We start from the raw sequence: 27267 nt of genomic DNA on the forward strand, positions 1-27267 counted from the left end.
CTCCCATGGGTTCTTCGGTCCCGGTGCGCTTACCAGCCGCGATTACGCTCTGCTTGGCAGCCACCCCGGTATCCGCTTCGCCCTTGGAGCCACCCGACTTGGAAGGACCCGATTGGCTTTTCGGGCCCCCCCTCGCTGCGGCTGCTGCCTGAAGACGGTGGACCGACTCAGTCTCCTTCCCCGTCTTCTTTGGACCCGGTTTCCCAGGCGCTGGTGCAGAGGGATTGGCTTGTCCCTCCGGTACTTTAAGAGGAGTACCGAGCTCCTTTGCGGCTTTGTTGGTTTTTATATGTCTATTAGTTGGCACAGTAGTTCCCACGAGTAGGCGGGAAGGGGATGGTCACCCGAGGCATAGCCCGCTTGCCCCGGGAAGCCTGATTTAAACTGGAGGTCGGCAGGTATCCAGAGTGCGCATATTAGCGACCGGGCACCCCCCCGGCCATGCATCCCTCGGCATATAACAGTGTCACCTTGGATTGGGGTAATTTCACTGAGAGTTTTCTTCTCTCCGCCCGACTACCATTCGCCAGCATCCTAGCAGAGACATGACCGTGCTAGGACCTGTTTCCAGCCGACCTCACGGGGAGAGTATAGTCGCACTTCCACCGGTGTGCACAGTTACGGCGGGTGACGGTTCGCTCGCAACCCTCTGTGTCCTAGGGGGGGGTGTGAGACGCAGACCGCACCGGGTATTACTAACCGGAGCGGCTGCGCCTCAGTTCCGAGTTCACAGTTGTGCGAGCCGACCCGTCATCCGTTTGTCCCCCTGTAGCACCCGATGGCTGACGGCCTACGCAATATGTTTCGACAAAAATATGTGATTGTATGCTTTTTCAGATTTTTTGAACTCTCTCAGGTCTGGTTCTGTTTTGCCACCAGCATGTTTTAGTGTATGGGTGCACATGCATTCTCACGTACTTTGCGTTTCTGTGTTTAGTATTGCTGGCCGCTAGAACTGAAATTTGAGTTTGGTTCTTGTTTTGGGTCTTTTGATGGACTGACCTACCGCCACAAAATAAATGAAGAATGGGCAGGGGGTGGGGGTATGGTACATTAGGGCGCGGGAAATGAAATAAAAGCTGTTATTTGTTTGATTTATACCACAAAATATAAAATATTACAATAATATAATTACACATTTATTTCCTTATTTTAAACAGGTTTATTATAAATTATAAAAATTATGCAAACGCCGTCGGTTCTCGACTTTTTTGTTTATTATAACTAAAACAATGATGTATCTAAATATACAATATAAGAAAAAATATATATATACTTAAATAAATATGCATAAATTTAAATGGAATTGGTTTTACATATATTTCAAATCAATTGTCAATCGCGCGCTTTCCGACGGGAATCTGCAAAGCAAAATTTAGATGCCGGTCGCACCTTGAATACTCTCCTGGACAATACCCATAAATTTTCTAATTCAATTATAAAATATCTTATGTACATATGTACATAAATATTAAAGTTTATTACATTCGTATATTTTATTTTGATATATTTAATCGGCATTTCGAGACAAAGTCTCACAAATTCAATTTAAAAAGAAGCATAGTCCAAAAATGTATAATTTTAACGTCAAAAATAGATAAATATGCAGACTGGTTTAAATTTTCCGATCCGTGCTTTGTACACCGAAATCATCTGCTCAATCAGTTTGTATTGATTTTGATTTGAAAAAATTGTAAATGGTTAACAGATAGGATGATAGGGAATCAAAATGCAAAATCATACGAGAAGAAGCTCAAAATTTTGCGGCAGTAGGATTTTTTATTTCATTTTATAAAATGTATGTAAGTTAACGACAAAGTTGCCAAAACACCAGCAACCGACACGAGCCGCTCCAGATCGCCAAAACTGCTGGATCAGCGTCTGGACGATATCCGCCAACGGCGAGGGATTCCGAGAAATACCACGGCTGAACTGCTGTCGTTGCATCGCTGCAACATTCCGCGGTCGCGAACCCACAGTAAGAATAGGGCCTCAAAATATATTGAAAAGTATTCTTTAATTATTCGTCAAATAAAGAACACGGACTTCGTCCGCAAGAAAACTCAATACGTTGAATTTATTAATATAAAAATTTAACTTGTATAAGTTTATTATATTTTGCTTATTATACCCGATACTCAAAATGAGTATTAGGGTATATTAGATTTGTGGTAAAAGTGTATGTGTGTAACGTCCAGAAGGAATCGTTTCCGACCCCATAAAGTATATATATTCTTGATCAGCATCAATAGCCGAGTCGATTGAGCCATGTCTGTCTGTCCGTCTGTCCGTCCGTCCGTCTGTCCGTCCCCTTCAGCGCCTAGTGCTCAAAGACTATAAGAGCGAGAGCAACGATGTTTTGGATCCAAGCTTTTGTGATATGTCACTGCTACAAGAATATTTCAAAACTTTGCCCCGCCCACTTCCGCCCCCACAAAAGACGAAAATCTGTGGCATCCACAATTTCGACGATACGAGAAAACTAAAAACGCAGAATCGTAGAAGATGACTATATCTTCTAGAGTGCAAAATCTGAACCAGATCGTATAATTATTATAGCCAGAATCAAGAAAACAATTTCTTTTTTTCTCGCCCTGTCTCTCTCTAACACACACGTAGCATAGCCGGCTTTGCTTAGAGTAAAACATTAGCGCCTAGATCTCAGAGACTATAAAAGCTAGAGCAACCAAATTTGGTATCCACACTCCTAATATATCGGACCGAGACGAGTTTGTTTCAAAATTTCGCCACACCCCCTTCCGCCCCCGCAAAGGACGAAAATCTGGGGCATCCACAAATCTCAGAGACTATTAAGGCTAGAGTAACCAAATTTGGTATCCGCACTTCTGTTAGATCTCACTATAAAACGTATATCTCAGAATTTCGCCTCACCCCCTTCCGCCCCCACAAAAGACGAAAATCTGTTGCATCCACAATATTGCACATTCGAGAATCATAGATAATGACCATATCTATCAGATTGCTGAATCTGGATCAGATCGGATCATTTTTGTAGCCACAAGCAAGAAATCAATTTTCACTGGCTACGCAGCGCGCGACGTCACGCTCAGACTGATTTTCTGTCTCTCTCGCACGCACTCTTTGTCGTGTCGTTTAATATTAGCGGCGTCTGCCGGAGGAGAGCCATACTGACTTAGTATCGGGTATAACTGTAGAGTTGCGGTGTCCGCAGCAACTCACAACGTTCCCCCTCGTTTGTAATGTTTTTGAAAAAATTAATAAATAGCCTTTAAACACGTGTTCTGGAAACTTTCTTGCTATATTAATAATGAATCAATCTATGCAAAAAAAATTATTTTATATAAATCGGTAAGTTGGTTAAAAAGATATAGCGTTTTGACTTTTGAAAATTGTTGAAGCTATTCAGTTGAGCGGCACTGTATGTATTTACGTATACATTGTATGTATATAGTTACATATACATATGAACATTCTTAAGGTATATCCTCTATTTATAAAGTCGAGAACCGACGGCGTTTACATAATTTTTATAATTTATAATCAAACTGTTTAAAATAAGGAAATAAATGTGTAATTATATTATTGTAATATTTTATATTTTGTGGTATAAATCAAACAAATAACAGCTTTTATTTCATTTCCCGCGCCCTAGTGTACCATACACCCACCCCCTGCCCATTCTTCATTTATTTTGTGGTGGTAGGTCAGCTCATCAAAAGACCCAAAACAAGAACCAAACTCAAATTTCAGTTCTAGCGGCCAGCATTACTAAACACACACACGCAAAGTACGTGAGAATGCATGTGCACCCATACACTAAAACATGCTGGTGGCAAAACAGACCCTGCAGTACCAGCATTGAGCGATGACGAATGTCATCTACAATGTCATCGAGGCGTTGACGCCAGCCAAATCGAACCCTTTGTTTTTTCTTTTGTTTCTTTCTTTTCCGCGCGTGCCGAACGTAATTCGGTTCTGCCGACCGTGCGCAGAAGCAGAGAACTTCGTTTTATCTTTTCGTCTTCTTTGCGCCTGCGTCGACAGTAGTTTTTTTCTTTTTTCGCTTTGCATTTGCTATTTTCCGCGCGTGCCGAACGTAATTCGGTTCTGCCGACCGTGCGCAGAAGCAGAGAACTTCGTTTTATCTTTTCGTCTTCTTTGTTCTTTGCTAATTGCAATCGTCAGACGGAGTTTTAATAAGTGATTATTAATCTGGAGTCTTAATAAGTGATTATTAATCTGTGATTATTATTATTATCAGGTAAGTGCAGTTTTTAATTAATTAATAATATGTGTTGGTCGCGTGTTAAATAAAAAATTATTTCAGCGGCGGTGAAGATGAAAATACCCGACGAGCCAGCAGAAAAAGTGATTCGGAAGGCTATTCACAACATTAAGAATAGTCATTTTCAGAAGACCTCAAGGGAAAAAAAATTCAAAGTAGACAATAATGAACGAGGTGGAACGTTGTGAGTTGCTGCGGACACCGCAACTCTACAGTTATACCCGATACTAAGTCAGTATGGCTCTCCTGCGGCAGACGCCGCTAATATTGAACCACACGACAAAGAGTGCGTGCGAGAGAGACAGAAAATCAGTCTGAGCGTGTCATCGGGCGCTGCGTAGCCACTGAAAATTGATTTCTTGCTTTTGGCTACACAAATGATCCGATCTGATCCAGATTCAGCAATCTGATAGATATGGTCATTATCTATGATTCTGCGTTTTTAGTTTTCTCGAATGTGCAATATTGTGGATGCAACAGATTTTCGTCTTTTGTGGGGGCGGAAGGGGGTGGGGCGAAATTCTGAGATATACGTTTTATAGTGAGATCTAACAGAAGTGCGGATACCAAATTTGGTTACTCTAGCCTTAATAGTCTCTGAGATTTGTGGATGCCCCAGATTTTCGTCCTTTGCGAGGGCGGAAGGGGGTGTGGCGAAATTTGGACACGAAACGGTCAAGGTCCGATATCACAGGAGTGTGGATACCAAATTTGGTTGCTCTGGCTCTTATAGGTTCTGAGATCCTTGAACTCATATTTTGCAATTGACAAAACCGACCATGAAACCTGTGTGTTAGAGAGAGACAGAGCGAGAAAGAATGAAATTGTTTTCTTGATTCTGGCTATAATCATTATACGATCTGGTTCAGATTTTGCACTGTAGAAGATATGGTCATCCTCACCGATTCTGCGTTTTTGGTTTTATCGTATCTTTAAAAATGTGGACAGACAGACAGGGCTCAATCGACTCGGCTATTGATGCTAATCAAGAATATATATACTTTATGGGGTCGGAAACGATTCCTTCTGGACGTTACACACATCCACTTTTACCACAAATCTAATATACCCCAATACTCATTTTGAGTATCGGGTATAATAATAATAAATAAAAATAATTGAAAAAATAAACAATTACAATGTATTACTTTTTATATTAAATGCATGGTTTTTCGTGAAAAATCATCACTTATTAAGTGCATGATTTTTCGGGAAAAATCATCACTTATAAAATGCATGATATTTAGGTAAAAATCATCGCTTATTATGTGCATGATATTTAGGCAAAAATCATGCATTTAATAAGCGATGATTTAACTGCAGGGGAACCAGACCTGAGAGAGTTCAAAAAATCTGAAAAAGCATACAATCACATTGTATTTTTGTCGAAACATAGTGCGTGTGTACTAACACATGCAAAGATGTTCTCTCTGCGCTCTCTCTCTCATGATGACGTCACTCTGGGGTACTGAACGCGCTAGCCAGTGTGTGACGCTTTCGTTGTATGAACTGGCACATCTATATACTGTATGGTTAGTGGTACAACACAACAAGGCAAAACTTCCCATCTCTAAGAAAATATAATGATATTTACAAATTCTTTGAAAAAGAAAACATCAGCGCGTACCAAACACTAATTGACCTCATCGACGAAATTGATGTAAAGCTATAAACAGTACTCCAACATCTTCTATTCTTTGACTTGGCAATTTCCACCTTCAAAAGGCGGGCGGCCAAATAATCCCACGCTACTCACGGGTAGCTTGGTAACTTAAACCCTAAAAAATAAAAAAAAATAAAATAATGTTTGTTCAACGGTAAATATTAACGACAATTGTAAATGTTGAACGTGGCTTTATCAACCGATGTCAACTTGTTAGCTTTCAAATCTGTTTCGGGGCTGTCAACAAACCCAAACGAAAATCTACCGCATGTCAACGACCCACGGATACCCTCAAGTGCGGAAGATAACAAAAACTATTGCTGCACGCGTATAAAGAACATCCATTGTGCAAGATAAATCTCTGCAGTTGCCAAGTGTACACATTCGCTTAGATATTAATGCTGCAGAAGATAATATACATATGTACTTGTACTTCTTAGAGTCTGTTATCTGTTAGAAACACAATAGACTGCGGGTCAAACTCAATTTAGCAACGCTCAGAAATTCGCCAACTCAGCAAAGTTTGTATACCGAACGGAAAGACATTTTATAATTGCGATACGAGCGTCACACAGAATGACTCGGGGTGTCATTGTTTGAGCGATTGTTGGTGTGGTGGCCAAACGACGACGCAAACAAGAAAAACTATACATATGTACATGTACATGTACATGTACATATGTATGTATTTTCATATGTGGCTCCGTTTGCGATAAGTGTAATATAAAACTCGCTCTTCACCCGAAACTCTATGGGCTCCGGGAGAAACCACAAAGACAGCCGTGTTCAACCCACTCTACCTGCCGACAGTTGCCGTTGAGTCACCCAACTACCTGTTGATGCCAGCCAGCGATTGTTCGCTCTGTTCTTGTAGGTAGCATTTTGTAACGAAGACATCACGTCGCTCTGTTCGCTGGACGTGTGCAGCTGCTTCTCCACACAACGCCTGTGCCAGTCGATGTGACCAAAACTGGGAGGCGGACGAACGCGTAAAATGAGCAACAACGACATACCCTTCGGCATACGGATAGTGCAGAAATTGTCGCGACAATGCTGCCCCCGCCTGCACGCCCGCCGAGATCTGCTGTAAGTATGCTCCACTGTCCGAAGAGGAACAAGTATTCACAAGGATAATCTTTTCCAGCTACAAGGTATCAATTTTTGTGCTGACTTTTCTTGCCTATGTCTGCTATCACATGTGCCGAAAGCCGATTTCGGTGGTCAAATCGGTTCTCCAGGGAAACTGTTCCTCTGCGCTGGCAGCCCAGCTGCACGAAGGCCAGGACTGTGGCTATGCTCCTTTTGGTGAGTTTGTTGAAGTGCATTTATGCCCGAATAACAAAAATTTATATCCATAGATGGACCCGATGCCACCAAACTTCGGCATGCTGGACTCGGCGTTTCTCTTCACTTATGCCATTGCCATGTTTGCGTCTGGTTTTGTGGCGGAGCGCGTTTCCCTGCGCTACGTTCTGTCAATGGGAATGATCCTCACTGGCATCTTCACGTACATGTTTGGCATTGCCCGCACCTCCAATATACACAGTCTCTGGTACTTTATCCTTATCCAGATCTGTGCCGGCATATTCCAGACCACGGGATGGCCAGGCGTGGTCACGCTGGTGGGTCGCTGGTTTGGCAAATCAAATCGCGGCCTCATATTTGGCATCTGGAACAGTCACACGTCCATTGGCAACATATTGGGCACCTTAAGAGCGGTTGGTTTTCTACTCTTCCTGTTCCTGGTGGATCAGCCGGAGATTGTGGGATGCTATCCGGACAGCGTGCCGCACGAGCGTCGCGTTACCAACGACTCGGACGAGGAGCAAGTGCGCCACAACGATGCCGTAAGTATTCCCTTTCGGCAATTATCCTGATCCAAGCGAGAACCAATGGCCAATATTCAGATAGTCCGAATACCCTATTTTTGGTGATTTTAATTTCTTAAGTGTATCCATGTTCGCGTGTTTGCTCGGCTGTAGTTGGTAGTCATGCCTGGGTATGGCATTTCGGAAACCGTAAGTGCATGATTCAGTGTTTGCTTTCCCTATTGGCTTCTGTAATATTTGCGCGCTTTGACTCACGAATATCCACGAATCAATCAGTAATCGAATTTTTCCTACTCTTGCAGGAAATCAGCTACAGATCGACGCCAACGGAACGCACACCAATCTTGGCTCGTTCCCAGTCGCAGAACCATCAGAGGGAGCACGGAGCTGGTCGTCCCATCAGCCTCATCGATGCTCTATATATACCCGGCGTTGCGGAGTTCTCGTTATGTTTGTTCTTCACCAAGCTGGTCAGCTATACATTCATGTACTGGCTGCCCTTGTACATACAGTCTTCCAGTCAGTATAAATACTGTCCCCAAACAATAGAAACATTAATTAATCAATGTATTTACGATGGCAGGCACATTGGGTCCCACTCTGTCCGCTGATCTGTCTACGCTCTTTGATGTGGGTGGCATTTTCGGGGCCATAGCTGCGGGCTACTTATCCGATCTGACTGGAATGTCGGCCACCATCTGCATGGGCATTGTAAGTATCTGCATGAACAACCCTATTTAGTCGAGTATTGAGATTAATTTCCATTTCCCGTATGCATTGATCACGACCTCGGTGAGCGCAGAGCGGGGCCAGGACAGCTCCTTGGAGGGCAATGCCAACGCTCTGGCCACTGTGACGGCCATCATCGATGGCACTGGCTCGATTGGTGCAGCTGTGGGGCCCCTGCTAGCCGGCCTGATCTCCACCACTGGCTGGCAAAATGTCTTTTACATGCTCATCATAGCCGACATCCTTGCCATGTTGCTGAGTCGAGTGGTCGTCAAAGAGTTCGCCTCGCTGCGGAGATCACCGAGATCACCGGCGGACCTCGAGGCGATTGATGTAGTCTGACCTTATTAATAAGATATTTTGATAACCGTTTTGTGTACATCGTGCATTGTATAGCATTCATAAAGAAGTGTATTGTTTCCATTCGAGAGCGTACGAGTATCAGAGCCGATCTGATTCTAGTTTTATCCTACCCATTATACTAGTACATGTCGTATATCAGTAATGTTATTTTAAATGTTTTCGTTCAACAGGCCGGAATGTTAACCATTATCCTAAGCCATCTTTCAAGTTTACACTTTTGATATATTGCGTACAAATACTATATACTACATATACGATTTATATATTTATAAATATACTACATATACATATTTATATATTTTGTAATCTTGTGTGTGCGTGTGTCAGAGTCTCTTCGTTTTAAGTGCCGAACTATCATTAGTAATAGCGTAATTATACTGCTATGTAAATACAGTTTATCCGTACACTTTTCGTACATCAATAAAACCGGAAGGACCGTCCGCCCCTCACGGCAGTCCAATTTCTGAGCGCTATGTCTTTTTCTGGTCACTGCCGGACGGACTCGCTGTTTGATTGAGTTCCTGTTTTGCCTGAAAGAACATATGCTCATTCGACCAATGTTTCATCGACTTCTGTGAGAGAACCATCTTTGTTCCTGCGGACGTAGCTTTCAGCGGCAATCCTCTTCAGGTACTTCACGGTGGCAGCATCGTTTTGACTAAGGAGCTTGAGCAGGTCCCCCCCGGGACGCTGTAGAAGCTTGTGTGGTGCCCCGAATTCAACAATCTGTCCAGCATCCATAACCAGGACGCTGTCGTTGTCCATCACCGTATGCAGTCTGTGGGCAATGGTTAAGACTGTGCACTGGGCAAACTTTGTCTGAATGGATCTTGGATCTCTTGGATCAAGCCATCCGTCCTAAGGAGGGCAAACGGAACACAAGTTAGTTAGGTTAACAGGGTCACATCTGAAAACAAGCTTACTCGCTGTCCACATTGGCCGTTGCCTCATCCATAATGAGAACCCGATTCTGTCGGAGTATAGCACGGGCCAGGCACACCAGCTGCCTCTGACCCATGCTGAAATTGGAGCCACCATCCTGTATGCGACAGGCCAGACCTCCATCCAGACTGGACACATATTTCTTCAGCTTCACGTCCTCCAAGGCACTCCACATCGCCGCGTCGCTCTTCTCGCCGAACGGATCGAGGTTGAAGCGCAGTGTGCCCGAGAACAGAACGGGATCTTGGGGTATAATGGATATGCGACTGCGTAGATCATGTAGACCCAACTGGGCAATGTCCTGTCCATCGATCTCTATGGTGCCCTCATTAACAGCCAGACGAAACAGGGCCTGAATGATGGAGGACTTTCCCGCTCCTGTGCGTCCCACAATGCCGATCTTCTCCATGGGCTGCGATTCAAAGTTCAGGCCTCGAAGTATGTCCTCGTCTTCGGGGGCGTAACGCATGCGCAGATCGCGGAAACGAAGATGGCCCGCCTGTGGCCATTCTGCCGGAAGCTTTACACTCGCAGGCGTCTCCAGTGGGGGCTCCGATGGCATCTGTGCATACTCCAGCACCCGCTCTACGCTAGTCATATTGTTCGCCATCTCCGCCGTCTGCCGCATGCCCCACTGGCACATAATCACTAGAGTCATGGACTGAGTGATGGCCAGGCCCACATCGCCACTGTAGAACTTCTGGTTCATCACCAAAAAACTGAAGGTGACGGCCAGGATGTAGACGACACAGATGAGATCGGTCCAGAAGGAGAAGGCCCGATTGGCGCTTACGTAGAGGAACAGGGCCGAGGAGTTTGTGTCCTGGTGACCATAGAAGGTCTGCTCCAGCTGCGGCATGGCGTCCATCGATCGTATGGTGGTATGGCCATGGAACGTTTGATTCGTATGGGAGGAGATTGGACTCCGAGCTGGATGGGCAGAGGCAAAGAATCATGAGCTAGGGTGAATCGTTTCGTATTCCAATATCGACTTACTCATGCTCTTGATGCGTTTCAGGCTGCGACTGGCTCCTATGTAGAGGGCCCGGCAGAGATACAGGAGCAGCGCCATCACGGCAGCAGGGATGAGCAGCCAATAGTTGGCAATGGCCACAATCACCAGAACGGCCACCACATCCCCAAGAACTGCAGAGAATCCATCATGGCCTGCGGCAGGGTCACATCCACACTCTGTATGTCGCTGGAGAATCGATTGAGCACGCGACCTGAGGGATACACTTTGAAGAAGTGCATCCAGGCGCGAATTATTCCCTGGTAGAGCTGATCGTGCAGCCGCAAGGAGATGCGTAAACACATGAAGAAGAATCCAAAGGTGCGAAGCAGATACAGGGCGAGTGTGCACAGCAGCAGCACCGTGTACCATGTGACCATTTTGGTACGCGTAGCATCGTACTCGTCCACGGAGTCGTAGCTGCGATCCTCCTCCCAAGTGGCCCAGCGCGAGATGAAGATATCCATGGCCGCCTGGCAGCCGCGAGCGAGTATGAACATGGCCAGCACCAGGCACACGAGGAACGGAGCGCCCAGGGCCCGGAAGTACGACTTGTACGTTTCGTAGCTCACGGCACCCTGAAGCTGACGCTCGGCATGCGCATCCTCATTCTGTTCGGTGCTCGGATCATCTTCCTTGCTCTTGGTCGACATCTTCGAGGTCCTGTCCACCTGGCTGAGCACTCGCTCCACCTGCTGTTTGTCCGCCTCGATGGCTTCCAGATCGAGGGCTGCATGATGGCTGATCACATCCTTTAGCTGATCGTAGCTGCCCTGCTGCGTGAGAGCGCCCGACTCCAGAAGGAGGAGGTGGTCTACATGCTTGAGCAGCTGCACATGGTGGGTGACCAGGATGCGCATCTTTCCACTGAGCAGCCGATTGAAGCACTTGTCCGTCAGCAGGCTCCCCACTTGGGCATCCACTGAGGCCAGGGGATCGTCGAAGAGGTAGATGTCCGCCTGACGATAGACAGTCCTTGCCAGGGCAATCCTAGCCTTCTGTCCTCCACTCAGGCTGATGCCACGCTCTCCCACAACGGTGGCATCTCCACGTGGCAGCAGCTCCAGGTCACGCTCCAGCTGGCAGGCATGGATCACCGAACGATAGCGCTGCTCGTCGTAAGCCTCTACAAAGAGGATGTTATCGCGGATGCTGCCCTGGAAAACCCACGGCTGCTGGGCGGCATAACTGATCCGTCCGTGGATCTCCACCCGTCCCTCCCTCCATTAGCTCGATTTCGCCGAGAATGGCGTGAAGGACCGTGCTCTTGCCTGATCCCACGTTGCCGACGATGCCCACAAACTGATCAGACTTGGCATCGAAGGTGATGCCGTGGATATGTGGCTTCCGACGTTGTTTGGTGCTGGGCTTTTCCCAACTGGCGCTCACATTCTTAAAGCTAAGAGATTTCAATAGTTTCTGCTTCTCCGATTGCATCTCCAGCTGCAGTCCGGGATTGTCCTGGCTGCAGCCCTCCTCCGTGGGCTTCTCGGTCTGTTGCAGAAAGTCCACCACGCGGTTAGCACTCACCAGAGTCTGGGCCCAGGTGGTAATGGCCATGGGCCAATAGTGGAGCAGGGAATCGTTCAGGAGACTGTAGTAGGATGAGAGTATGAACGCCTTCTTGGCGGTGACGACGTCGCCCACATAGACATAGGCAATAAGGCTGAGGAAGAGCGATATTTTCGATATCATGTTGGTGCACAGCAGTGCCGCGTAGATGCTCATTGATCCCCGAATAGCCTTTACCTCCAACTGCCTCACGGCGGCAATCAATCTGCCGAATGACTTCTCCCAGGCATACATCTTGATCACCTGAATGGCGCTGATGATCTCGTTCATCAACTGTACGCGCTCATCCCGATGTTTGGCCGACTGCGATCGGAAGTGAGCGGCTGCCTTGGCCGCCCAAGCCTGGAGAGGAATCAAGACCACAATGAAGGCAATGCCAATGAGGGATGTCCAGCCAATCTGGCGGTACATAATTTACCCAAAGATACAGGCCTCCACGGGTCCCTTCCACAGATCGTGAAAGAAGTAGAAGGTAAGATCGAACTGCGACAGATCGATGGACATCACGGAGATGGCCTGGGAGCCCAGCCCCTCACCACTGCTGGCCGAGGCGCGCAGGCACTTCCTGTAGACGAGGCCGGCGTAGGCCAGGCGTATCCGTGTACCCACAGCGAACACGTAGAACATGAAGGGGTGAAAGACCAAGGAGGTGATTAGCGAGCACAGAACGATTCCCATGGCATACAAATAGGCGCTCTCCTTGCTGATGGTCGTCTGTCCCTGGGCAAAATACGAGATTAGGCCGCCCAGCAGCAAAGGCTGAAAGGAACTGCAAAGAAGTATCCCTGTAAAAGCAATATTTTTTTATAATTTTATATAACTCACTGTATGGCTATCTCCAGCGCTGAGTAGAGCACGCAAATGGGCACAAACTGCCAGAAATAGACACGGAAGATCAGGCGCATAAGGCTGGGGCTTTTCCTCCGCGACTCCTTCTCGCAGTGAGGCTGCAGATGCCTGGTCAGTGATTCACTGTCGAAGCTGGGCAGAAGCTCGTACAACTCGTTGGCATCCAACTGCTCGCGTCTTCCCTTGGTGAACACATTGCCCATCCATAGACGAAAGGCACACTCATGAGTGGATACGATATGTCATATGCTAGGGCAATATCTAATCTATTTATCTTCGATGGGGGACTTAAGGATGACAGACACTGAGCCCTAGCAATACTACGTGCCTATCTACGGGCAGTCATAAGCGTAGGAAATGCGTATGTAGTGCTATTTGTAATATATTTTCTCGAATTCTTTAAAATCGCACAACAAATCTGCGGCACAATTTTGCGGGCACTGATATATAATCCACTCGGTTGGTTATTATCGCTGCTGGCCATCCCGAATATCTTAATTATTCAGTCACTATACCACTTGAGAGCTTATCAAAAACACACAACTTCTGCTATCACAAGTAAATCACACGATCCACGCGTTCACTGGTTGACCATGGCCATGTATATGATTGGCTGGCAGATATAATACTCGTTGTCTCCGACTAGGGATTTACACTTTCCCACAGAACACAGTACAAAACGAGGGGGAACGTTGTGAGTTGCTGCGGAGACCGCAACTCTACAGTTATACCCGATACTAAGTCAGTATGGCTCAATATTGTGGATGCAACAGATTTTCGTCTTTTGTGGGGGGGGAGGGGGGTGGGGCGAAATTTTGGATATACGTTTTATAGTGAGATCTAACAGGAGTGCGGATACCAAATTTGGTTACTCTAGCCTTAATAGTCTCTGAGATTTGTGAATATCCCCAGGTTTTCATCCTTTGCGGGGGCGGAAGGTGGTGTGGCGAAATTTTGAAACAAACTCGTCTCGGTCCGATATATTAGGAGTGTGGATACCAAATTTGGTTGCTCTAGCTTTTATAGTATCTGAGATCTAGGCGCTAATGTTTTACTCTAAGCAAAGCCGGCTATGCTACGTGTGTGTTAGAGAGAGACAGGGCGAGAAAAAATGAAATTGTTTTCTTGATGCTATAATAATTATACGATCTGGTTCACTCTAGAAGATATAGTCATCTTCTACGATTCTGCGTTTTTAGTTTTCTCGTATCGTCGAAATTGTGGATGCCACAGATTTTCGCCCTTTGTGGGGGAGGAAGTGGGCGGGGCAAAGTTTTGAAATATTTTTGTAGCAGTGACATATCACAGAAGTCTGGATCCAAAACATCGTTGCTCTCGCTCTTATAGTCTTTGAGCACTAGGCGCTGAAGGGGACGGACAGACGGACAGAGGGACAGACGGACAGACGGACGGACGGACAGACGGACAGACAGACATGGCTCAATCGACTCGGCTATTGATGCTGATCAAGAATATATATACTTTATGGGGTCGGAAACGATTCCTTCTGGACGTTACACACATCCACTTTTACCACAAATCTAATATACCCCAATACTCATTTTGAGTATCGGGTATAACGAGGGGGAACGTTGTGAGTTGCTGCGGACACCGCAACTCTACAGTTATACCCGATACTAAGTCAGTATGGCTCTCCTCCGGCAGACGCCGCTAATATTAAACGACACGACAAAGAGTGCGTGCGAGAGAGACAGAAAATCAGTCTGAGCGTGACGTCGGGCACTGCGTAGCCACTGCAAATTGATTTGTTCCTATTGGCTATAAAAATGATCTGATCTGATCCAGATTCAGCAATCTGATAGATATGGTCATTATCTATGATTCTGCGTTTTTAGTTTTCTCGAATCTGCAATATTGTGGATGCAACAGATTTTCGTCCTTTGTGTGAAAAAGAACCTGCAATCATCCCAATAAAGGTAAAAGTGGATGCTTTAAGGACCTCTTGGCTATGCTAGCAAGTACTAAGAATAGGCCAGTCAAGTAGAAAATTGATTCATCAATATTATAAAACTATGTGGGCATGGCTAAATATTCTATATAGCTGGAAAATATTCGACAGAATATCAAAATTGAGGAATATGTATAATAGAACGTGAGTTCGTCAGTATATTTACGGTATATTTTTAAAGTAAGACCACTAACCATACAGTATATAGATGTGCCAGTTCATACAACGAAAGCGTCACACACTGGCTAGCGCGTTCAGTACCCCAGAGTGACGTCTTCATGAGAGAGAGAGCGCAAAGAGAGCGCAGAGAGAACATCTTTGCATGTGTTAGTTTACACGCAATATGTTTCGACAAAAATATGTGATTGTGTGCTTTTTCAGATTTTTTGAACTCTCTCAGGTCTGGTTCTGTTTTGCCACCAGCATGTTTTAGTGTATGGGTGCACATGCATTCTCACGTACTTTGCGTGTGTGTGTTTAGTATTGCTGGCCGCTAGAACTGAAATTTGAGTTTGGTTCTTGTTTTGGGTCTTTTGATGGACTGACCTACCGCCACAAAATAAATGAAGAATGGGCAGGGGGTGGGGGTATGTTACATTAGGGCGCGGGAAATGAAATAAAAGCTGTTATTTGTTTGATTTATACCACAAAATATAAAATATTACAATAATATAATTACACATTTATTTCCTTATTTTAAACAGGTTTATTATAAATTATAAAAATTATGCAAACGCCGTCGGTTTTCGACTTTTTTGTTTATTATAACTAAAACAATGATGTATCTAAATATACAATATAAGAAAAAATATATATATACTTAAATAAATATGCATAAATATAAATGGAATTGGTTTTACATATATTTCAAATCAATTGTCAATCGCGCGCTTTCCGACGGGAATCTGCAAAGCAAAATTTAGATGCCGGTCGCACCTTGAATACTCTCCTGGACAATACCCATAAATTTTCTAATTCAATTATAAAATATCTTATGTACATATGTACATATGTACATAAATATTAAAGTTTATTACATTCGTATATTTTATTTTGATATATTTAATCGGCATTTCGAGACAAAGTCTCACAAATTCAATTTAAAAAGAAGCATAGTCCAAAAATGTATAATTTTAACGTACAAAATAGATAAATATGCAGACTGGTTTAAATTTTCCGATCCGCGCTTTGTACACCGAAATCATCTGCTCAATCAGTTTGTATTGATTTTGATTAGAAAAAATTGTAAATGGTTAACAGATAGGATGATAGGGAATCAAAATGCAAAATCATACGAGAAGAAGCTCAAAATTTTGCGGCAGTAGGATTTTTTATTTCATTTTATAAAATGTATGTAAGTTAACGACAAAGTTGCCAAAACACCAGCAACCGACACGAGCCGCTCCAGATCGCCAAAACTGCTGGATCAGCGTCTGGACGATATCCGCCAACGGCGAGGGATTCCGAGAAATACCTCGCCACGGCTGAACTGCTGTCGTTGCATCGCTGCAACATTCCGCGGTCGCGAACCCACAGTAAGAATAGGGCCTCAAAATATATTGAAAAGTAGTCTTTAATTATTCGTCAAATAAAGAACACGGACTTCGTCCGCAAGAAAACTCAATACGTTGAATTTATTAATATAAAAATTTAACTTGTATAAGTTTATTATATTTTGCTTATTATACCCGATACTCAAAATGAGTATTAGGGTATATTAGATTTGTGGTAAGAGTGGATGTGTGTAACGTCCAGAAGGAATCGTTTCCGACCCCATAAAGTATATATATTCTTGATCAGCATCAATAGCCGAGTCGATTGAGCCATGTCTGTCTGTCCGTCTGTCCGTCCGTCCGTCTGTCCGTCTGTCCGTCCCCTTCAGCGCCTAGTGCTCAAAGACTATAAGAGCGAGAGCAACGATGTTTTGGATCCAAACTTCTGTGATATGTCACTGCTACAAGAATATTTCAAAACTTTGCCCCGCCCACTTCCGCCCCCACAAAAGGCGAAAATCTGTGGCATCCACAATTTCGACGATACGAGAAAACTAAAAACGCAGAATCGTAGAAGATGACTATATCTTCTAGAGTGCAAAATCTGAACCAGATCGTATAATTATTATAGCCAGAATCAAGAAAACAATTTCATTTTTTCTCGCCCTGTCTCTCTCTAACACACACGTAGCATAGCCGGCTTTGCTTAGAGTAAAACATTAACGGCTAGATCTCAGAGACTATAAAAGCTAGAGCAACCAAATTTGGTATCCACACTCCTAATATATCGGACCGAGACGAGTTTGTTTCAAAATTTCGCCACACCCCCTTCCGCCCCCGCAAAGGATGAAAATCTGGGGATATTCACAAATCTCAGAGACTATTAAGGCTAGAGTAACCAAATTTGGTATCCGCACTCCTGTTAGATCTCACTATAAAACGTATATCTAAAAATTTCGCCCCACCCCCTTCCGCCCCCACAAAGGACGAAAATCTGTTGCATCCACAACATTGAGGATACGAGAAAACTAAAAACGCAGAATCATAGATAATGATCATATATATCAGATTGCTGCATCAGGATCAGATCAGATCATTTTTATAGCCAAAAGGAACAAATCAATTTGCACTGGCTACGCAGCGCCCGACGTCACGCTCAGACTGATGTTCTGTCTCTTTCGCACGCACTCCTTGTCGTGTCGGTTAATATTAGCGGCGTCTGCCGGAGGAGAGCCATACTGACTTAGTATCGGGTATAACTATAGAGTTGCGGTCTCCGCAGCAACTCACAACGTTCCCCCTCGTTTTTATATTCATTTACATATATGTATGTACATATATCTAACAGATTTTTATACCCGATACTCAAAATGAGTATTGGGGTATATTAGATTTGTGGTAAAAGTGGATGTGTGTAACGTCCAGAAGGAATCGTTTCCGACCCCATAAAGTATATATATTCTTGATCAGCATCAATAGCCGAGTCGATTGAGCCCTGTCTGTCTGTCCGTCTGTCCGTCCGTCCGTCCTACCCCTTCAGCGCCTAGTGCTCAAAGACTATAAGAGCTAGAGCAACGATGTTTTGGATCCAGACTTCTGTGATATGTCACTGCTACAAAAATATTTCAAAACTTCGCCCCGCCCTCTTCCGCCCCCACAAAGGACGAAAATCTGTGGCATCCACATTTTTAAAGATACGATAAAACCAAAAATGCAGAATCGGTGCGGATGACCATATCTTCTACAGTGCAAAATCTGAACCAGATCGTATAATGATTATAGCCAGAATCAAGAAAACAATTTCATTCTTTCTCGCTCTATCTCTCTCTAACACACAGGTTTCATGGTCGGTTTTGTCAATTGCAAAATATGAGTTCAAGGATCTCAGAACCTATAAGAGCCAGAGCAACCAAATTTGGTATCCACACTCCTGTGATATCGGACCTTGACCGTTTCGTGTCCAAATTTTCCACAGCCCCTTCCGCCCCCGCAAAGGACGAAAATCTGGGGCATCCACAAATCTCAGAGACTATTAAGGCTAGAGTAACCAAATTTGGTATCCGCACTTCTGTTAGATCTCACAATAAAACGTATATCTCAGAATTTCGCCCCACCCCCTTCCGCCCCCACAAAAGACGAAAATCTGTTGCATCCACAATATTGCACATTCGAGAAAACTAAAAACGCAGAATCATAGATAATGACCATATCTATCAGATTGCTGAATCTGGATCAGATCGGATCATTTTTGTAGCCAAAAGCAAGAAATCAATTTTCAGTGGCTACGCAGCGCACGACGTCACGCTCAGACTGATTTTCTGTCTCTCTCGCACGCACTCTTTGTCGTGTGGTTCAATATTAGCGGCGTCTGCCGCAGGAGAGCCATACTGACTTAGTATCGGGTATAACTGTAGAGTTGCGGTGTCCGCAGCAACTCACAACGTTCCACCTCGTTTAGTTTTGGGCGGGCAACATGGATGTGACTTAATTACTTAAAAGTCTTGAAATGAAGACATATCAAGTCGACTCAAAGGTCAGATTAATTTTTGACCCCATTTAATATATAATGGCCTCCTCGTGGTGTTCCCTGGGTACCGATCTTCAATCGGGAGCCAATTTGAGCGGCGACTTTAAGTACATATGTGTGTATTTACGTATATATACATATGTAGTTACATATATGAACATTCTTAAGGCATATCCTCTATTTATAGAAAGAAATATATATATTTATGCAAATTTATTTAAGTATATATAGCGACATATCTACAGTCCATGCTCCGCATACCCTTGTCTATGTCTATTAACCTGCAGCCACAATACTATAAACAATAAATACGACACCCTCAGATTCGAACCCTCATAAACAATCTCACGCTCGAAATGGACCACGCGTAGCCGATTGCAGGCAATGTAAACAAACACCCTAAACTAGAAGTTGAACATAAAACAATAGATGCCGCACTAGAATCCAGCCGCACTAAAATCCAGCCGCACCAGAATCACGCCACTCTTCAGAGATCAATTACTAATCGATTCTCAAGAACCGCGCCATCATAGCTGACCAATCAGAGGCCCTATTCTCAGCCACCCCAAGTAATGCAACACCGATCATACGCAGCGGAAGCCTTTCATCAAAAGCCGCCTTTCCCACATATCGATCGAGTCACGTACTCCATCTCCGAAGCCGAAGTCGAAGCCAACGCCTCCGAATCCAAATCCGAATCCCAAACCGAGCATCATAATATAAATAGTCTACATCTAAGAAGCCAAGTCAGTTCTGTTCAAGACAAACGTCAATCGCGACACCGTCGGAGAATTCAACCAAAGTTAATTCCGTTCAAGACATCAGACCTCAGTCATCGTCGGGGAAATAACTAACCAATGTACGCTAAGTTTAAGTGCAAGAATAAAACCTTTTTTAAAACTTAAACTGAAGTGTCTTATATTTAACTATATATATTTTTTCTTATATTGTATATTTAGATACATTATTGTTTTAGTTATAATAAACAAAAAAGTCGAGAACCGACGGCGTTTGCATAATTTTTATAATTTATAATAAACCTTTTTAAAATAAGAAAATAAATGTGTAATTATATTATTGTAATATTTTATATTTTGTGGTATAAATCAAACAAATAACAGCTTTTATTTCATTTCCCGCGCCCTAGTGTAAGTTAACACCCTAAGAGTTTAATACTCTTATTTCCAATTAAAACAGAAAAAAGTATAAAAATTCTTGCCCAATAGTTTATTACCCAATTGTAATAACAATGCGCAAGAATTCTGTCACAATTTACACAAAAAGTAAAAACCATTTCCTGCCTAAAACAAGAACCGAAACATTGTATTTCTGGAAGTGCTTATGCGCTCCACTTCAAGTCAGCACTTCACGAAAAACCATCGCCCCCACCCCGTCTTCGACGTCGCGACTGCGATAATGTCGACAATGCATTTTTGATGACTCCGCTGTTCTTCACCCCCAACATCGACCAGCAACATTGACTTCCTATTGCCGGTCAATAACTGCAACTCCGCTGTCGCCACCGACGCCGCCGCCTACAATAATTCTGAAGACCCCAACAATTCGGCCTCTGCCGAAGTTCCTCTGCCGCGTTCATCGATAGGTTTCTTTAAGAATTATAATTCTAGATTTAAGCAGTCACATTCTGATATTCAATAAAAGAACTTCGCTAAAGTGAACAGAATCAAAATAATCTTTTATTTTGTCCTTCGAATAAGGATAAAATTAACTGGCGCCCGAGCAGGGACCTGACTAGTGAACAACACAGCAAAAAGTTTAGTACGTTCGCGAAAACTGCAAAAACTTGCAGCCGTCGGTCTCAATAATAATTACCGGTGTGACTCACAATATTTCGTAATATAATTCGTCCGGTATAACCCATCGGTGACTCCAATTCCTGAAAGTTCCGTACTCAGGAAAACCAACCAAAAAGGAGCGAAGTCCAGGAACCTCAGTAAGGTGATACCATCATAAAAGGGACCAATTCCGGATCGCCCGTTGGAGGAGCCACATCCAACATGTTAAGGTAAGTAAAACAAAAACAAAACGACGAAAACCAAAAAACATTTTTTTCAAGTGAAAATAAAACGAGGTGGAACGTTGTGAGTTGCTGCGGACACCGCAACTCTACAGTTATACCCGATACTAAGTCAGTATGGCTCTCCTGCGGCAGACGCCGCTAATATTGAACCACACGACAAAGAGTGCGTGCGAGAGAGACAGAAAATCAGTCTGAGCGTGACGTCGGGCGCTGCGTAGCCACTGAAAATTGATTTCTTGCTTTTGGCTACAAAAATTATCCGATCTGATCCAGATTCAGCAATCTGATAGATATGGTCATTATCTATGATTCTGCGTTTTTAGTTTTCTCGAATGTGCAATATTGTGGATGCAACAGATTTTCGTCTTTTGTGGGGGCGGAAGGGGGTGGGGCGAAATTCTAAGATATACGTTTTATAGTGAGATCTAACAGAAGTGCGGATACCAAATTTGGTTACTCTAGCCTTAATAGTCTCTGAGATTTGTGGATGCCCCAGATTTTCGTCCTTTGCGGGGGCGAAAGGGGGTGTGGCGAAATTTGGACACGAAACGGTCAAGGTCCGATATCACAGGAGTGTGGATATCAAATTTGGTTGCTCTGGCTTTTATAGGTTCTGAGATCCTTGAACTCATATTTTGCAATTGACAAAACCGACCATGAAACCTGTGTGTTAGAGAGAGATAGAGCGAGAAAGAATGAAATTGTTTTCCTGATTCTGGCTATAATCATTATACGATCTGGTTCAGATTTTGCACTGTAGAAGATATGGTCATCCTCACCGATTCTGCGTTTTTGGTTTTATCGTATCTTTAAAAATGTGGATGCCACAGATTTTCGTCCTTTGTGGGGGCGGAAGAGGGCGGGGCGAAGTTTTGAAATATTTTTGTAGCAGTGACATATCACAGAAGTCTGGATCCAAAACATCGTTGCTCTAGCTCTTATAGTCTTTGAGCACTAGGCGCTGAAGGGGACGGACGGACGGACGGACGGACGGACGGACGGACGAACGGACGGACGGACAGACGGACAGACAGACAGGGCTCAATCGACTCGGCTATTGATGCTGATCAAGAATATATATACTTTATGGGGTCGGAAACGATTCCTTCTGGACGTTACACACATCCACTTTTACCACAAATCTAATATACCCCAATACTCATTTTGAGTATCGGGTATAATAAAATGAAGGAACAAATTCACAAAAGTGAAACAATTAAAAACGAGGGGGAACGTTGTGAGTTGCTGCGGACACCGCAACTCTACGGTTATACCCGATACTAAGTCAGTATGGCTCTCCTCCGGCAGACGCCGCTAATATTAAACGACACGACAAAGAGTGCGTGCGAGAGAGACAGAAAATCAGTCTGAGCGTGACGTCGGGCGCTGCGTAGCCACTACAAATTGATTTGTTCCTATTGGCTATAAAAATGATCTGATCTGATCCAGATTCAGCAATCTGATAGATATGGTCATTATCTATGATTCTCGAATGTGCAATATTGTGGATGCAACAGATTTATGTCCTTTGTGTGGGCGGAAGGGGGTGGGGCGAAACTTTTAGATACACGTTTTATAGTAAGATCTAACAGAAGTGCGGATACCAAATTTGGTTACTCTAGCCTTAATAGTCTCTGAGATTTTTGAATATCCCCAGATTTTCGTCCTTTGCGGGGGCGGAAGGGGGTGTGGCGAAATTTTGAAACAAACTCGTCTCGGTCCGATATATTAGGAGTGTGGATACCAAATTTGGTTGCTCTAGCTTTTGTAGTCTCTCAGATCTGGCGCTAATGTTTTACTCTAAGCAAAGCCGCCTATGCTACGTGTGTGTTAGAGAGAGACAGGGCGAGAAAAAAATGAAATTGTTTTCTTGATGCTGGCTATAATAATAATACGATCCAATTCAGATTCCGCAGTCTTAAAGATATGGTCATTCTCTACAATTCTCCGTTTTTGGTTTTCTCATATCTTTAAAATTGTGGATGCCACAGATTTTCGTCCTTTGTGGGGGCGGAAGTGGGCGGGGCGAAGTTTTGAAATATTTTTGTAGCAGTGACATATCACAGAAGTCTGGATCCAAAACATCGTTGCTCTAGCTCTTATAGTCTTTGAGCACTAGGCGCTGAAGGGGACGGACAGACGGACAGACGGACGGACGGACAGACAAACAGGGCTCAATCGACTCGGCTATTGATGCTGATCAAGAATATATATACTTTATGGGGTCGGAAACGATTCCTTCTGGACGTTACACACATCCACTTTTACCACAAATCTAATATACCCCAATACTCATTTTGAGTATCGGGTATAAAAATAAATTTTCCGCGCGATACAAAAAATTATAAAACGGGAAACAAAAACCCCAAAAGGAAAAAGAAAATAAAAACCCAAACCTACGAAAGCTAAAACAAACAAAATACCTATTCACATATTTCAAAAACCATATTCATATCTTACAAATACTTAATACTTGCACATAATGGCAAATCCTAATAACCTAATCAGACCTGCCGTTCTGGTTCAAGACCCCAATGCTGGTAACCAATTTAGTGAACACTTTATTCGAACGAGCCTCACCTAACCCTAACACCGACTTCCTCAACGCAGTTGATCAAGAAGTAAACCCTGCACTTCCTCACCATGCGAGTGACTACGACAAAATCCCAGACTTAGTGAAAAGTATTCGGGAATTTTCGGGAAGCTTAAACGAATTTAGTTCCTGGAAGAAGGGAGTAGATAGGATTCTAGGGGACTTTGCAGACATAGTAGGAACCCGAAAGTACGTTGGGATCCTTCAAGTCATTCGAAACAAGATTGTCGGAAATGCCGATACGGCACTAGAATCATACAACATTCCTCTTAATTGGAATGCTATTTCCAAATGTTTAACCCTACACTACGGGGACAAGAGAGACCTGAGTACATTAGAGTACCAGATGACCATGCTAGTGCAGGGAAATCAACAGTCAGTGGAAGATTATCATCAAGTCGTTTATCACCAAATGTCACTGATTCTAAATAAAATAGGTTGCATGGAATTAGGAAGGGAAGCGGAACAATTAATGACCAAACCATACCGCGATAAAGCTTTAGATACTTTTGGCAGAGGACTACGAGGAGATCTTCCTCGACTCCTGGGTATGAAAGAACCAGCAGACCTCCCATCAGCTCTACACCTTTGTTTAAAATTAGAAAACGAGAACTATCGCTCCAATTATGCTAACGCCAAAGCACCCACTATTGGATTTAGGGGATCAAACCAAAAACCAATTCCAGCACCCCGATCAAATATCAACTATAATAACTTTAGGCAACCTCTTCAGTACCACCAGTATAATCAATATAAACCTTCAGTTCCTCCCAGACAAAACTATAATTACCAAACACCTCAAGTTACACAGAGTTATCCCCGTCAACAATTCCCTCAGAATAACATTCCGAATCGTCCGATCGCACCAAAGCCAATGCCAAAACCAGAACCAATGGAGATAGATCCAAGTCTCCATACTAGAAATGTCAACTATATGAATCGTCCGCATTTTCAAGCAGGAAAACGACCCCAACAACTCAAAACGTAATAGAAACGAGGGGGAACGTTGTGAGTTGCTGCGGAGACCACAACTCTACAGTTATACCCGATACTAAGTCAGTATGGCTCTCCTCCGGCAGACGCCGCTAATATTAAACGACACGACAAGGAGTGCGTGCGAGAGAGACAAAAAATCAGTCTGAGCGTGACGTCGGGTGCTGCGTAGCCAGTGCAAATTGATTTGTTCCTTTTGGCTATAAAAATGATCTGATCTGATCCTGATGCAGCAATCTGATATATATCATTATCTATGATTCTGCGCTTTTAGTTTTCTCGTATCCTCAATATTGTGGATGCAACAGATTTTCGTTCTTTGTGGGGGCGGAAGGCGGTGGGGCGAAATTTTTAGATATACGTTTTATAGTGAGATCTAACAGGAGTGCGGATACCAAATTTGGTTACTCTAGCCTTAATATTCTCTGAAATTTGTGAATATCCCCAGATTTTCGTCCTTTGCGGGGGCGGAAGGGGGTGTGGCGAAATTTTGAAACAAACTCGTCTCGGTCCGATATATTAGGAGTGTGGATACCAAATTTGGTTGCTCTAGCTTTTGTAGTCTCTGAGATCTAGGCGCTAATGTTTTACTCTAAGCAAAGCCGCCTATGCTACGTGTGTGTTAGAGAGAGACAGGGCGAGAAAAAATGAAATTGTTTTCTTGATGCTGGCTATAATAATAATACGATCCAATTCAGATTCCGCAGTCTTAAAGATATGGTCATTCTCTACAACTCTACGTTTTTGGTTTTCTCATATGTTTAAAATTGTGGATGCCACAGATTTTCGTCCTTTGTGGGGACGGAAGTGGGCGGGGCGAAGTTTTGAAATATTTTTGTAGCAGTCACATATCACAGAAGTCTGGATCCAAAACATCGTTGCTCTAGCTCTTATAGTCTTGGAGCACTAGGCGCTGAAGTGGACGGACAGACGGACAGACGGACGGACGGACAGACAGACAGGGCTCAATCGACTCGGCTATTGATGCTGATCAAGAATATATATACTTTATGGGGTCGGAAACGATTCCTTCTGGACGTTATACACATCCACTTTTACCACAAATCTAATATACCCCAATACTCATTTTTAGTATCGTGTATAAAAAGACAAAGACAATTCAATATCCAAACTGACGAAACCGACGAAACTCAAACGAACTCTTCGCCTGATGCAATAAATTACGCAACTTTGGTGGAATACGAACAACTGAAAGATGAGTATGAAAACGAAAATGACTTTGAGCAAACCCTTGAGGAGTATGCTCAAGAACCAGATACAGACAATAACGACTCGAATCTCGAACAACTAAGTGACTTACATTTTTTAGAATAAAAAACTCCTCACTACCCTATATAGAGTGTAGATTGAGGAGTAGACAGACCTTAAAAATCTTAGTATATACCGGCTCTAATAAAAGCTATATTCAACCCCAACATGTTAATAACCCAATTTTAAACCAAAAACCTTTTAACGCTATCACCGTTAGTTGTAGCATAAAAATAACACACCATAAAATTGCAAACCTTTTCAATATCCCTAATATTAATGTAAAATTCTTTCTGTTACCCACCTTAAAATCATTTGACGCCATACTAGGAAATGACTACCTCAAAGAATTAGGAGCAGTCATTGACATAAAAAAACGAACACTAACAATAAACAATGGTCATGTTATTCCGATAAAAGAAAAATTTTTGGAAGCAGTGAATGTCATATTCAATAGGACATAACATCTAACAGAAACACAAAAACTAACCCTTGAAAACCTCTTTAAAACACACTCTAATTTGTTCGCAGATCCAGAAACAGAAAAACAGAAAACTTACTTACACCACAAACATTAAAGCAGATATCCGCACCACCTCTGATACTCCAGTTTATTCACGATGTTACCCCCTACCAGTGTGATCCAAAACAGAAGTAGAGAAACAAATAAAAGAACTACTAGATGACGGGATTATTAGACCATCTAGGTCCCCGTACAATTCCCCCGTATGGCTGGTTCCGAAAAAAATGGATGCCTCTCAAAAGAAAAAATTCAGAGTAGTCATCGACTACAGGAAACTAAATTTAGTTACTGTTGCCGATAAATATCCCATTCCAAATATAAATGAAGTTTTAGCACAACTAGGAAACAACAAGTTCTTTTCAGTACTAGATCTTAAAAGTGGTTTCCTTCAAATTCTATTAAAAAAATCAGATATCGAAAAAACTGCATTCTCCATCAACAACGGTAAATACGAATTCACACGTCTCCCCTTTTGACTAAAAAATGCACCGGCAATATTCCAACGCACCCTACTTAAACTTCCTTCAAACTCACTCCTCAATAAATAGTATGACTCTTATTACGCTATTTACAATTGCAATAATACTGATCATAATATCACATGTGTGTCGAAAACCACAAAAAGTGATACTC

General features: G+C 43.4%; 1 protein-coding gene, 1 long non-coding RNA gene and 1 pseudogene across 2 annotated transcripts; 2 read left to right on the top strand and 1 right to left on the bottom strand.

The window, feature by feature from the left end:
- Positions 1–3802: 3802 nt before the first annotated feature.
- LOC117191109 lies at positions 3803–4406 on the top strand. Its single transcript, XR_004473935.1, has 2 exons — positions 3803–4243; positions 4310–4406. It is a non-coding gene; the product is annotated as an uncharacterized LOC117191109 (long non-coding RNA).
- Positions 4407–5892: 1486 nt separating this feature from the next.
- LOC117190721 (glucose-6-phosphate exchanger SLC37A2-like) lies at positions 5893–9324 on the top strand. Its single transcript, XM_033395789.1, has 7 exons — positions 5893–6084; positions 6805–7016; positions 7075–7235; positions 7289–7777; positions 8062–8278; positions 8343–8470; positions 8562–9324. The coding sequence occupies exons 3-7, from the start codon at positions 7113–7115 to the stop codon at positions 8613–8615; spliced, it is 1011 nt and encodes a 336-aa protein (XP_033251680.1). The 5' UTR covers positions 5893–6084; positions 6805–7016; positions 7075–7112; the 3' UTR covers positions 8616–9324.
- LOC117191536 lies at positions 9313–13465 on the bottom strand (annotated as a pseudogene).
- Between the last annotated feature and the right edge of the window lie 13802 nt (positions 13466–27267).

Source organism: Drosophila miranda (assembly GCF_003369915.1).
Source record: "Drosophila miranda strain MSH22 chromosome Y unlocalized genomic scaffold, D.miranda_PacBio2.1 Contig_Y1_pilon, whole genome shotgun sequence".
Taxonomy (NCBI): domain Eukaryota; kingdom Metazoa; phylum Arthropoda; class Insecta; order Diptera; family Drosophilidae; genus Drosophila; species Drosophila miranda.

What these genes read in the sequence shown, in the direction of transcription:
- LOC117190721 (XM_033395789.1), top strand. Translation starts at nt 7,113, where the DNA reads ATGTCTGCTATCACATGTGCCGAAAGCCGATTTCGGTGGTCAAATCGG. An exon ending in AAGTGCGCCACAACGATGCC is followed by an intron (nt 7,778 to 8,061) that starts GTAAGTATTCCC and finishes CTACTCTTGCAG; the next exon opens with GAAATCAGCTACAGATCGAC. An exon ending in CCACCATCTGCATGGGCATT is followed by an intron (nt 8,471 to 8,561) that starts GTAAGTATCTGC and finishes CGGTGAGCGCAG; the next exon opens with AGCGGGGCCAGGACAGCTCC.